Source organism: Procambarus clarkii, chromosome 7, assembly GCF_040958095.1.
Source record: "Procambarus clarkii isolate CNS0578487 chromosome 7, FALCON_Pclarkii_2.0, whole genome shotgun sequence".
In the NCBI taxonomy this organism is placed as follows: domain Eukaryota; kingdom Metazoa; phylum Arthropoda; class Malacostraca; order Decapoda; family Cambaridae; genus Procambarus; species Procambarus clarkii.
In genome coordinates, this window is record NC_091156.1 from 9,831,375 (window position 1) to 9,844,060 (window position 12,686).

Here is a 12,686-nt window from a genome sequence, read left to right on the forward strand (position 1 = left end):
AGCTGGACCAGCTAACAACATTAATTAAGCTTTAACGCTGGCAGACCAGTGTTATCATATTGTGTGATGAGGGTCACTGCTGGGGGGAGGGTTATACTGCCCCTCAAGAGCAAGGGTTCGACGCCTCCGGGCAGCTGCTGGCAGGCAGTGAATACACACCTTGAAGTACTTACTTCGTGGGTGTGTACGTGTACACACCTTGAAGTACTTACCTATCACTGTGGGGAAAGATTGATTGATTGATGAAGATTAAGCCACCCAAAAGGTGGCACGGGCATGAATAGCCCGTAAATGGTGGCCCTTTGGAGCCATTACCAGTATCAAGAGATGATACTGGAGATCTGTGGAGGTGCAACTGCACCCTGCGTGACGGGAGATGTCTCCCGTGTGTGGGGAAAGCGAGGTCTGCCTCTTTATACTCCGTCTATCACCTCCGTTGTATCTGTTGCGTTGTAAACTAACTTTTCGTGTTTCTAATTCATTATCTTTGGCCTTAAGGGTGTGGGTGGTGGTGTCCACCGCTTTCACCTTTGGAGGTTCCTTGTGTGTGTGTCCTCTTGTCTGACTTTCTCCCACTTTAAAGAGGCTGTCTTTAGCCACCGTGGGTGTTGATGGGTGTGGTAGGTTATCCACCGTGGGTGTTGATGGGTGTGGTAGGTTAGCCACCGTGGGTGTTGATGGGTGTGGTAGGTTAGCCACCGCGGGTGTTGATGGGTGTGGTAGGTTAGCCACCGTGGGTGTTGATGGGTGTGGTAGGTTAGCCACCGTGGGTGTTGATGGGTGTGGTAGGTTAGCCACCGCGGGTGTTGATGGGTGTGGTAGGTTAGCCACCGTGGGTGTTGATGGGTGTGGCAGGTCAGCCACCGTGGGTGTTGATGGGTGTGGCAGGTCAGCCACCGTGGGTGTTGATGGGTGTGGCAGGTCAGCCACCGTGGGTGTTGATGGGTGTGGCAGGTCAGCCACCGTGGGTGTTGATGGGTGTGGCAGGTCAGCCACCGTGGGTGTTGATGGGTGTGGCAGGTCAGCCACCGTGGGTGTTGATGGGTGTGGCAGGTCAGCCACCGTGGGTGTTGATGGGTGTGGCAGGTCAGCCACCGTGGGTGTTGATGGGTGTGGCAGGTCAGCCACCGTGGGTGTTGATGGGTGTGGCAGGCCAGCCACCATGGGTGTTGCGGGTGTGGCAGGTCAGCCACCGTGGGTGTTGCGGGTGTAGCAGGTCAGCCACCGTGGGTGTTGCGGGTGTGGCAGGTCAGCCACCGTGGGTGTTGCGGGTGTGGCAGGTCAGCCACCGTGGGTGTCCAGGGTGTGGCAGGTCAGCCACCGTGGGTGTCCAGGGTGTGGCAGGTCAGCCACCGTGGGTGTTGCGGGTGTAGCAGGTCAGCCACCGTGGGTGTTGTGGGTGTGGCAGGTCAGCCACCGTGGGTGTTGCGGGTGTGGCAGGTCAGCCACCGTGGGTGTCCAGGGTGTGGCAGGTCAGCCACCGTGGGTATCCAGGGTGTGGCAGGTCAGCCACCGTGGGTGTCCAGGGTGTGGCAGGTCTATGAACACCTCCGTGTGCTACTCCGTAAACAACACAAATATTTTGACTATCCATAAACATTGGAATCCAAGCATTCTCCCACCCGGCCTATCGAGGCTGAGGCATAAAAACATCAGTATTGCGGTGTTTGTTTTAATATTTACTAATACGTTGTATTGTTCACCGAGGAGTGGATTAGGTGAGAGGACGGGTTGGCTGTGACTCATACGTCAGGCTGCGAGCAGCCGCGTCCAACAGCCTGGTTGATCAGTCCAGCAACCAGGAGGCCTGGTCGACGACCGGGCCGCGGGGACACTAAGCCCCGGAAGCACTTCAAGGTAAGGTAGGTGTGTGCTGGCTGTGCTGCTTGGCTCCACTCACTTGTTTCTTTCATTTGTTATATAATATTTGCCCTTAAAACTCTATATTTAGTTGTTAACACCTTATCTTGAGGTTATCTTGAGATGATTTCGGGGCTTTTTTTAGTGTCCCCGCGGCCCGGTCCTCGACCAGGCCTCCACCCCCAGGAAGCAGCCTGTGACAGCTGACTAACACCCAGGTACCTATTTTACTGCTAGGTAACAGGGGCATAGGGTGAAAGAAACTTTGCCCACTGTTTCTCGCCTGCGCCTGGGATCGAACCCAGGACCACAGGATCACAAGGGCAGCGTGCTGTCCGCTCTGCCGACCGGCTCCCTTAGTGTAAGGGGATAGTGTAAGCGTAGGCCGGGTGGGGGTGAAATTGAAATAAGTTTATTGAGGTAAAATACAAAGGGATGAGGTAGCTCAAGCTATTCTCACCCCGTTCAGTACATCGTGTTAATACATACATAGACACACATCACAAACAATAAACATATTACCGAACATTCTGAGAGATAAACACATACATTTCCTCCTTTACCATACTACTTGTGTAAAGGTGCGGGTGTAAGCGTCGGCCGGGTGGGGGTGTAAGCGTTGGCCGGACAGCCATTACTGCTCATAACAGACGAAGGCTGTTATCGGGCGGAAGTTAATTTTCTCTATAAACTTTCAGCGCGACCCAGCGTGGCGGACCACCGCCAGGGGCGGCCTGTCTCTCCCTCCCACGGTGGCCCACCAGCGACATGGGAGGGCGGGGGTGGAAGACTTGGGTGGAATAGTGATAACGGAGGAGGAATTGAAGGAATAAAGATAAAAAGAAAACGGGTAGGGCGTGGATAGAGAGACAGACAGACAGAGTAGCGAAATGCTATCCAGACGCAATTTGTTTTCATGTGTTGATTTGCCAGTTATATTTGAGCACCTTCCAAAGGTACTTCCAAAGGTACTACACTGCTTATAGTTACTTCCCCTCTGATATATACACCTCTGTTGCCATTTTATATTTTTTGTGTATCATTTTTAAATTAAAATCTGTAGAATTATTTCTCTAAATGACGGCTTTAATACTTTGTTATATAAACCTTGTGCGTCTTTCATCCTTTTGTATATGATATTCTTAAATTTCCACAATGAACTACAAATTGTATTGTAGTTAACAAAAAAATGTTTTGAACTACAATACAAAACGTACTAATAATGTTAAGTTAATCATTTATTATGATAAAGTAACAGATCTTATGAAAATATGATTCTTGTTCCCAGTCAGCTTGGAGGAAAAGGAGAGGCCGTGGATGGGACAGAAGGCCTTATGCATGAGCTGGTGGAACAGTAGGGGAACCATGTTATGGTACAGTTGACTAGAGCGCGTCTGGGAACACCCTACACATAGGTTCGAACCCTCATCAGGGCTCCTGTTGGATTGGTTCAATAATAATGGTAATAATTTTGGAAGAAGATAATTATAGTGATGCTGTTTATAATGATATAATTATAGTAGTGGTAACTGAGAAGAATATTATTGTCTCTGTTATGCTGGAATAGTAAGTAATTTTATGCAGTTAAGAAACACATATTACATTTTTTGTGATATTTATTTTGTTTATCTGTGATTGAATGTGTTTTTGTTCATAAAAAATAATTGTCAATGATTGGTTTTGATTTTTTAGAAATTAAATTTGGCGATAAATAAATGGAATTTTAAAAATTGTCGAGGGAGTTTTTTTTACGTGTTTTTTTTTTTAGTTCTCTGGATGCAAAAGAGAAATAATGCCTTTTTTCATTTTTTATTGAAGTGAGTTTTTTTTTATTATAAACGAAGAAAAATATTGTTATATAAATTTCATATGAATTTTTATCTCGCTCGATATTATGGGAAAGTCTGGACCGATGGAATGGGTTGTCCTTGACTTAATCGCTGTGCCTTCCTTCTCTAACTTCAGTGTTGTTTATCAAGTGATGTGTTTTCCATGTTCCCATCTCACACGTTCTGTGAAATCTCAGGGGCAGTCAGTCGTATAGCTTCTCAACTTCCTGTTCGACTACGCTGCTATTGGCTATTTAATTTATATATGCTATGTGGAAAGTAACTATTAATATGTGAATATTTGCAATTAACTACTGTATCCTACATCTTGAATTTATCCTAAAGTCATGAGGGTCAAGATGAAGGGAGCTCACTGAGTTTGACCTATTGAATTTCATGATTGAAGATTTAATGTTATCAGATATAGATAACAGGTTGAGAGAGACGAGTTCCATTTCTTGTCTATAATTTTCTAAATGGATGGTGGCACCTACGTTTTTTTTCCCTAGTCCCTTCCTCTGTTTCCCTTTACAAACTCTTTCCCTCCTACTAATTCCACCTTCACTTCTTCCCAACTCTCTTCTCTCCTACTAATTGTTAGCATCTTTTTACTTCCACTTTTAGTGTTCCTCTTTATTTCCTCATCTTGTCTCCTCGTTCCTCCTTCCTTCCTTCCTTCCTTCCACATTCTTCTATTTCTGTTTGCCTTTTCTTTAATTTTTCTCCTGTTTTGCAATGGTGGCAGCGGTGGGATACATACCCACGTCTCCGAAGAGACTGGGGATTTGACCTCCAGAACTTGGAAAATACATGGATTTTGTAGCATGAATTTGATTATAACTAAAGTTACGGGGAATTCACATGTACATTTACGGTTACAGCTGTAATGTGTGGGTCTAAGTGAATGTGCTGGTATTAGGATACCCCTCTCTTACCCTTCGCTCCTTCCTTACGCTCCCCTCCTCCCTTACCCTCCCCCACTGTCCGTATCGGACCTATGCATACCTGAATAATGTGCACCGTTTGTTCAGGGGACTGAATGACGGCGGGCATCATCATCATGCCAGAGACAGCAGATGTGGTGTGTTGAACAGTTACACCGCGACAGCCTCTGGCACAAACGCTTTGTCGTATCTTTCAGTAGTGTCTCGCATCACTCACTGCTCAGCTACTAGCCCGGGTGGCGAACCTTGAGTCACGCGAAGACCATATTCTATGCGGCCTCAGTAAACTTGGAGTAAACCTGGTAGTACGTGCGGCCTCAGTAAACCTGGAGGTTTACTGAGGCCGCACATTGATTTCATTAGGCCGAATTTATGTTATAGTAGCATAGTAATATACTGTTAAAAATTACAGTGGCGTATAGTTAAGCTCCAGAAGAACTTATTGACTTAAATACACTGTATTATAGCAAAAAGAGAAGAGAAAGGGACATATCTTCTAAATTGAAGAATATTTTTTGTTTTTATGATACTTTAACGGTTATCAAAGTGAAAATTAAAATACTATGTAAGGAGATTTGAAAACGTATTAAGATTTTTTGTATATATGTACAAAATTTGGACTTCTTTGAGAAGGCCGCTGGTATCCACCCCTGACTTAGTGAAATATGAGAATACATCACGTAGCGTCACTTAACATCACGTATCGTCACTTAGCATCACATAGCGGCACTCAGCATCACTTAGCGTCACGCACCATCACGTAGCGTCACGCAGCATCACGTAGCGTCACGCAGCATCACGTAGCGTCACTCAGCATCACGTAGCGTCACTCAACATCATGTAGCGTCACTCAACATCACGTAGCGTTACGCAGCATCACGTAGCGTCACTCAACATCACGTAGCGTCACTCAACATCACGTAGCGTTACGCAGTATCACGTAGCGTCACTCAGCATCACGTAGCGTCACTCAACATCACGTAGCATCACTCAACATCACGTAGCGTCACTCAACATCACGTAGTGTCACTCAACATCACGTAGCGTCACGCAGCATCACTCGACATCACGTAGCGTCACGCAGCATCACGTAGCGTCACTCAACATCACGTAGCGTCACTCAACATCACGTAGCGTCACTCAACATCACGTAGCGCCACTCAACATCACGTAGCGTCACTCAACATCACGTAGCGTCACTCAACATCACGTAGCGTCACGCAACATCACGTAGCGTCACGCAACATCACGTAGCGTCACGGATCAATAAAGGGTAGAGGACGGAAAGTATTGTATTCAGTAACTGGCAATTTATTGATGCCTGAGTCGCGTGTTCTCGGAGGCAGCGGGAGCCTGGGGGGGGGGGGTGTTCACCTTGTTGTATTCACGTAGTTGTATTCACCTAGTTGTGCATGCGGGGGTTGAGCTCTGCTCTTTCGGCCTGCCTCTCAACTGTCAATCAACTGTTACTAACTACTAACTTTTTTTTTCCCCCACATACATACCCACACCGAGAGGAAGCAGCCCGTAACAGCTGTCTAACTCCCAGGTACCTATTTACTGCTAGGTAACAGGGGGATCAGGGTGAAAGAAACTCTGAACATCTGTTTCCTAACCCGTCCTCGACTCAAGTTCATTACATCCAGCGGTCGACCCCACAGACGCATTCATAAATTTTTATATGCTGTTCATTCAAAACAGGAATTTTCTCAAATTTAAATTAATATTGTAATATATTAGCATATTGTGCTTATGTAGACATAGCTTAGGTGTTTAGGTTCTGTTGGCGATTATTTGTATTTGTAGTACGTGGGTGAAGCATTTATAGCGTTGTGGTTCGAACAAAATTCGTCAGTGAAGCATTTGTTCTGGAAGTGTTCGAACGAAATGAGTTGTGAGTCGTGTGTAAACCGTTTTTCATTCATAAAAGGGGGTTTGGCGGGTGCATGGAATCACTTTTGGATCTTTGTTTGGAGGACGGGCTGCATTTACAGCGTTGTGGTTCAAACAAAATTCGTCAGTGAAGCACATGTTACGGAAGTGTTCGAACGGAATCAATTATGAGTCGTGTGTAACCCGTTTTCCATTCACAAACAGGGGGTTTGGCGGGTGCATGGAATCACTTTTGAGTCTTCGTTTGGAGGACGGGCTGCTGTTTTCGTTGGCGGCCGGGATTGAACCCGGATCCGGGGATTACGAGTCCCAAGCGCTGTCCATTCAGCCACGGCCTCCTGTATGTGTGTGTGTGTGAGCTAACATTAACACAAACAATGTGACAATTGACAGAGTTGATAAATAACGGTCTCAGCATATATGACCAACTTGCCACTGTCCAGGAAGTCTGGTGGAACCTGTGCAGGGACACCACTGCCAGTGTTATATTATTATTACTACACACGGGACATGACAACGACACGTGGGAACATTTCCCAACCACGTGGAACCACATACCAACCGGGCTGTGGTGGGTGTGTGGGCCTGCGGGCCGCTCCAAGCAACAGCCTGGTGGACCAAACTCTCACAAGTCAAGCCTGGCCTCGGGCCGGGCTTGGGGAGTAGAATAACTCCCAGAACCCCATCAACCAGGTATCATGTGCACCATCGGGGATCGAACGCGGGTCCTTCAAGAAACGAGGCATTGGCTCGGCTCAAGAGTACGATTAGTTAAATATATCCAACATGGTGCTAACACACTCATTCATAATTACAATAATTGCTGCTCGCAGATAATTTTATCTGCGAGCTAGACATTTATTTTGATTGTAACATAACTCTGTAAACTTGCCCAAGATAAGGAAGCGTTTTAAATTTAATAAAAATTCCATTGGAGAGAGTGTGTGTTGTAGGGAGGGGGGGGGGTCACGGCTGCCATGGATGACATTAGTGAATAATAAATACAATAATAATAACATTACTTGTAGTAACAATAATAATGATGGTAAGAATAGGAGTAAGAATAATAGTAATGGAGGGACAGATAATGGTCATGAAGTAATGGTGCCCTGTGAGCATGAATGGTGGTAGTGTGGCGCCCTGTGAGCATGAATGGTGGTGATGTGGCGCCCTGTGAGCATGAATGGTGGTGATGTGGCGCCCTGTGAGCATGAATGGTGGTGATGTGGCGCCCTGTGAGCATGAATGGTGGTGATGTGGCGCCCTGTGAGCATGAATGGTGGTGATGTGGCGCCCTGTGAGCATGAATGGTGGTGATGTGGCGCCCTGTGAGCATGGATGGTGGTGATGTGGCGCCCTGTGAGCATGAATGGTGGTAGTGTGGTGCCCTGTGAGCATGAATGGTGGTAGTGTGGTGCCCTGTGACCATGAATGGTGGTAGTGTGGCGCCCTGTGACCATGAATGGTGGTAGTGTGGCGCCCTGTGAGCATGAATGGTGGTGGTGTGGCGCCCTGTGACCATGAATGGTGGTAGTGTGGTGCCCTGTGAGCATGAATGGTGGTAGTGTGGTGCCCTGTGAGCATGAATGGTGGTAGTGTGGTGCCCTGTGAGCATGAATGGTGGTAGTGTGGTGCCCTGTGACCATGAATGGTGGTAGTGTGGCGCCCTGTGACCATGAATGGTGGTGGTGTGGCGCCCTGTGACCATGAATGGTGGTAGTGTGGTGCCCTGTGAGCATGAATGGTGGTAGTGTGGTGCCCTGTGAGCATGAATGGTGGTAGTGTGGTGCCCTGTGAGCATGAATGGTGGTAGTGTGGTGCCCTGTGACCATGAATGGTGGTAGTGTGGCGCCCTGTGACCATGAATGGTGGTGGTGTGGCGCCCTGTGACCATGAATGGTGGTAGTGTGGTGCCCTGTGAGCATGAATGGTGGTAGTGTGGTGCCCTGTGAGCATGAATGGTGGTAGTGTGGTGCCCTGTGACCATGAATGGTGGTAGTGTGGCGCCCTGTGAGCATGAATGGTGGTGGGGTGGCTCCACAGGATGACATGTATTAATATAGCGCAGCGATGAAGATAGCGCCACGCTGCGATAACCGATCGATGCTTTTAACATGGGATGAGGACTGGGTGTGGCAGCTCTCTCGGTGATGGATGACCAGTGTGGCTGAGTGTGGCAGCTCTCTCGGTGATGGATGACTGCTGGCCAGTGTGGCTGAGTGTGGCAGCTCTCTGGGTGATGGATGACTGCTGGCCAGTGTGGGTGAGTGTGGCAGATCTCTCGGTGATGGATGACTGCTGGCCAGTGTGGGTGAGTGTGGCAGCTCTGGGTGATGGATGACTGCTGGCCAGTGTGGCTGAGTGTGGCAGCTCTGGGTGATGGATGACTGCTGGCCAGTGTGGGTGAGTGTGGCAGCTCTGGGTGATGGATGACTGCTGGCCAGTGTGGCTGAGTGTGGCAGCTCTGGGTGATGGATGACTGCTGGCCAGTGTGGCTGAGTGTGGCAGCTCTGGGTGATGGATGACTGCTGGTGTGGGTGAGTACTTCCTGTAGTACTGGGTGCTTCCTCTCCCTTGTGGGGAATTCTTGTGACAGGTGGAGGGTTCCTGCGGCAGGTGGAGGGTTCCTGCGGCAGGTGGAGGGTTCCTGCGGCAGGTGGAGGGTTCCTGCGGCAGGTGGAGGGTTTCTGCGGCAGGTGGAGGGTTCCTGCGGCAGGTGGAGGGTTCCTGTGGCAGGTGGAGGGGTTCCTGCGGCAGGTGGAGGGTTCCTGCGGCAGGTGGAGGGTTCCTGCGGCAGGTGGAGGATTCCTGCGGCAGGTGGAGGATTCCTGTGGCAGGTGGAGGGTTCCTGCGGCAGGTGGAGGATTCCTGCGGCAGGTGGAGGATTCCTGCGGCAGGTGGAGGATTCCTGCGGCAGGTGGAGGATTCCTGCGGCAGGTGGAGGGTTCCTGCGGCAGGTGGAGGATTCCTGCGGCAGGTGGAGGGTTCCTGCGGCAGGTGGAGGGTTTCTGCGGCAGGTGGAGGGTTCCTGCGGCAGGAGGAGGGTTCCTGCGGCAGGAGGAGGGTTCCTGCGGCAGGTGTATTGAAGCAGCTGGCAGGTGAGGACAGGTGAGGGGAAGCGAGTGATTGCGTACAGAGGCGCGTAAGGTAAACAGTGCGCATCATTATTGTCTTTTATTTTTTCGCCTGCAAGTTTGACCTTAGTTGCCGATGGTGGTAGTATGGGCTATATTTTTGGTTCTCAAGTCTTTCTTTGTAGTAGATGAAAAGTTCATGATGTTTCTCAAACACACATAATTGTAATCCTGGGGACCCGGGGATCGATCCCCGGTGATGGTGGAAACAAATTGGGTAGGGTTTCTTTCACCCCTGATGCCCCCTGTCCACCCTAGCCGTAAATAGGTACCTGGAAGTTAGAGAGCTGTTACGTGCTGCTTCATGGTGTGTGTGTGTGTGTGTGTGTGTGTGTGTGTGTGTGTGTGTGTGTGTGTGTGTGTGTGTGTGTGTGTGTGTGTGTGTGTGTGTGTGTATTAGAGAGGGATATATGTAGTAGATATAATACAGGAGAAATAAATTGGTTAGAAAAGCGGGGTCCCAGGAGCTAATAACTCGATTCTGCAGACACAAATAGTAAATACACACACACACGCACGCACTCACGCACGCACGCACCATCAACCTCTATCCTGCATCCCTCCCTCTTTAAGGCAATTTCTAGCGAAAATTTAATATCAGAATATAGTTTCATGTTGGACAATTTCCTGTTAGCGTGTGGTTGGGCAGCCGCCGCCCACCTCCCTGGCTGGCAACTGCTCCTCCATCAGCAAGACAATATTGTCCCGTGGACACCAAGGCTCTTTCTCTCCATGGGCTCTTATTACGCTCTTCTTTATACCAATGGTTTTATTGATATTGTTGTGTTCTCGGTTCTCGTTTTTTTCTGAGAATATAATTAATTTTTGGATAATCCGTCTGATTGTCTGTACCGGTAAACTGTTATTGTACCGTTATATTGTCTGTCTCTGCTTGTGTGACAGTCTTGGGTGTCTGCTGTTCTCTGTCTCTGTCTCTCTGTCTCTCTGTCTCTCTGTCTCTCTGTCTCTCTGTCTCTGCCTCTCTGTCTCTGTCTCTCTCTCTCTCTGTCTCTGTCTGTTTGTCTCTCTCTCTCTCTCTCTCTCTCTCTCTCTCTCTCTCTCTCTCTCTCTCTCTCTCTCTCTCTCTCTCTCTCTCTCTCTCTCTCTCTCTCTCTCTCTCTTGTGGTTTCAATGAGGAAAAATGGGGTTTCAATTAAATTACTAAAAGAATTTAATATCAATGTAGCATTTAGGAAGCTTGATGTCATTAAAAACACTGATTAAAAATTCCCAAAGTAGTTGCAATGGTTTTGTGTTTAAAATGCCATGCACAGATTGTAATTAGTTCCATGTTGGCCATACACCCACCACCACCAACACTATTATAAGTCCCAGAGATATCGTGTTCAATCGTTTTGACCTTTATGACTTTTAAATTGGTGTACATGCTTCCAGGGTCCCCTACCCCCCCCTCTCTCTCTCTCTCTCTCTCTCTCTCTCTCTCTCTCTCTCTCTCTCTCTCTCTCTCTCTCTCTCTCTCTCTCTCTCTCTCTCTCTCTCTCTCTCGTGCCTCACCCCCATCTCTCACACTCATGAATAATTAAAATAAGCATTATGGTAATAGAAAGCTTCTTGTAAACAAGACGGTGTCACAATGCCTTATCCAGGTTGCAGGCAGCCTATTACTGAGATATTGAGAGAGAGAGAGAGAGAGAGAGAGAGAGAGAGAGAGAGAGAGAGAGATCATGCTCTCCCTCCTCCATCCGTTACTATCATGCTCTCTCTCTCTCTCTCTCTCTCTCTCTCTCTCTCTCTCTCTCTCTCTCTCTCTCTCTCTCTCTCTCTCTCTCTCTCTCTCTCTGTGTCTCTTTCTCGTCCCATACGCTACGATCATATTCCCTCCCATGTTTACACTCCGCTTATCTCCATCCCTCCCATCCCCCTCCATTATCACAAAGTTAAGGAAATCTTCGCAGAAAGAACATCTTAACTGTGAACAAATTAGCGATGGGAAGACTGAGACACAGTCTAGATGATGTTGACCAGACCACACACTAGAACGTAAAGGGACGACGACGTTTCGGTCCGTCCTGGACCATTCTCAAGTCGATTGAGAATGGTCCAGGACCGGACCGAAACGTCGTCGTCGTCGTCCCTTCACTTTCTAGTGTGTGGTCTGGTCAACATACTTCAGCCACGTTATTGTGACTCCTCGCCTGCAGTCTAGGAGGTGAAGCCTGACGCAGGCTATCAAGCAGAGGCACTTGACCACGAGACAGTGCCAAGCGCCGGCCAGAGGCACTTGACCACGAAACAGTGCCAAGCGCCGGCCAGAGGCACTTGACAACGAGACAGTGCCAAGCGCCGGCCAGAGGCACTTGACAAGGAGACAGTGCCAAGCGCTGGCCAGAGGCACTTGACAAGGAGACAGTGCCAAGCGCTGGCCAGAGGCACTTGACATGGAGACAGTGCCAAGCGCTGGCCAGAGGCACTTGACAACGAGACAGTGCCGAGCGCTGGCCAGAGGCACTTGACAACGAGACAGTGCCAAGCGCTGGCCAGAGGCACTTGACATGGAGACAGTGCCAAGCGCTGGCCAGAGGCACTTGACAACGAGACAGTGCCAAGCGCTTGCCAGAGGCACTTGACATGGAGACAGTGCCAAGCGCTGGCCAGAGGCACTTGACAACGAGACAGTGCCAAGCGCTTGCCAGAGGCACTTGACAAGGAGACAGTGCCAAGCGCTGGCCCGGATACAACAACGTTTTCCCTTCGTCTCGAAAGAAAAGGGTTTGCAGTAACGACATTTGTTTGGGGAGAGAGAGTGAGGAGACGGGAAGAGAAGATAGTGTATCCTGATAAAGAGAGAGACAGAGATAGTGTGGAATAGGAACAGGGAGAGAAGATGGAAATAGATATAGGGAGAGAGAGGATGGGATGAAGGAAAAGAGATTGGTAGAGGAAGAAGAGGATAAGGATAACCTTATATCAAATGAGATATATATATATATACTTTATATCAGATAAAATAATTGTATCATTCTTTCAAGTACTTTACAAGGAATGCTTGTGAGTGACCCTGGTCT

At 48.5% G+C, this 12,686-nt stretch overlaps 1 protein-coding gene across 1 annotated transcript; it reads right to left on the reverse strand.

Annotated features, from left to right (window-relative positions):
* Nucleotides 1–8,635: 8,635 nt before the first annotated feature.
* LOC138357613 (uncharacterized) lies at nucleotides 8,636–9,691 on the reverse strand. The gene has a single exon (XM_069314609.1). The coding sequence runs from the start codon at nucleotides 9,689–9,691 to the stop codon at nucleotides 8,636–8,638; it is 1,056 nt and encodes a 351-aa protein (XP_069170710.1).
* Nucleotides 9,692–12,686: the final 2,995 nt, after the last annotated feature.

What these genes read in the sequence shown, in the direction of transcription:
- LOC138357613 (XM_069314609.1), bottom strand. Translation starts at nt 9,691, where the DNA reads ATGATGCGCACTGTTTACCTTACGCGCCTCTGTACGCAATCACTCGCT.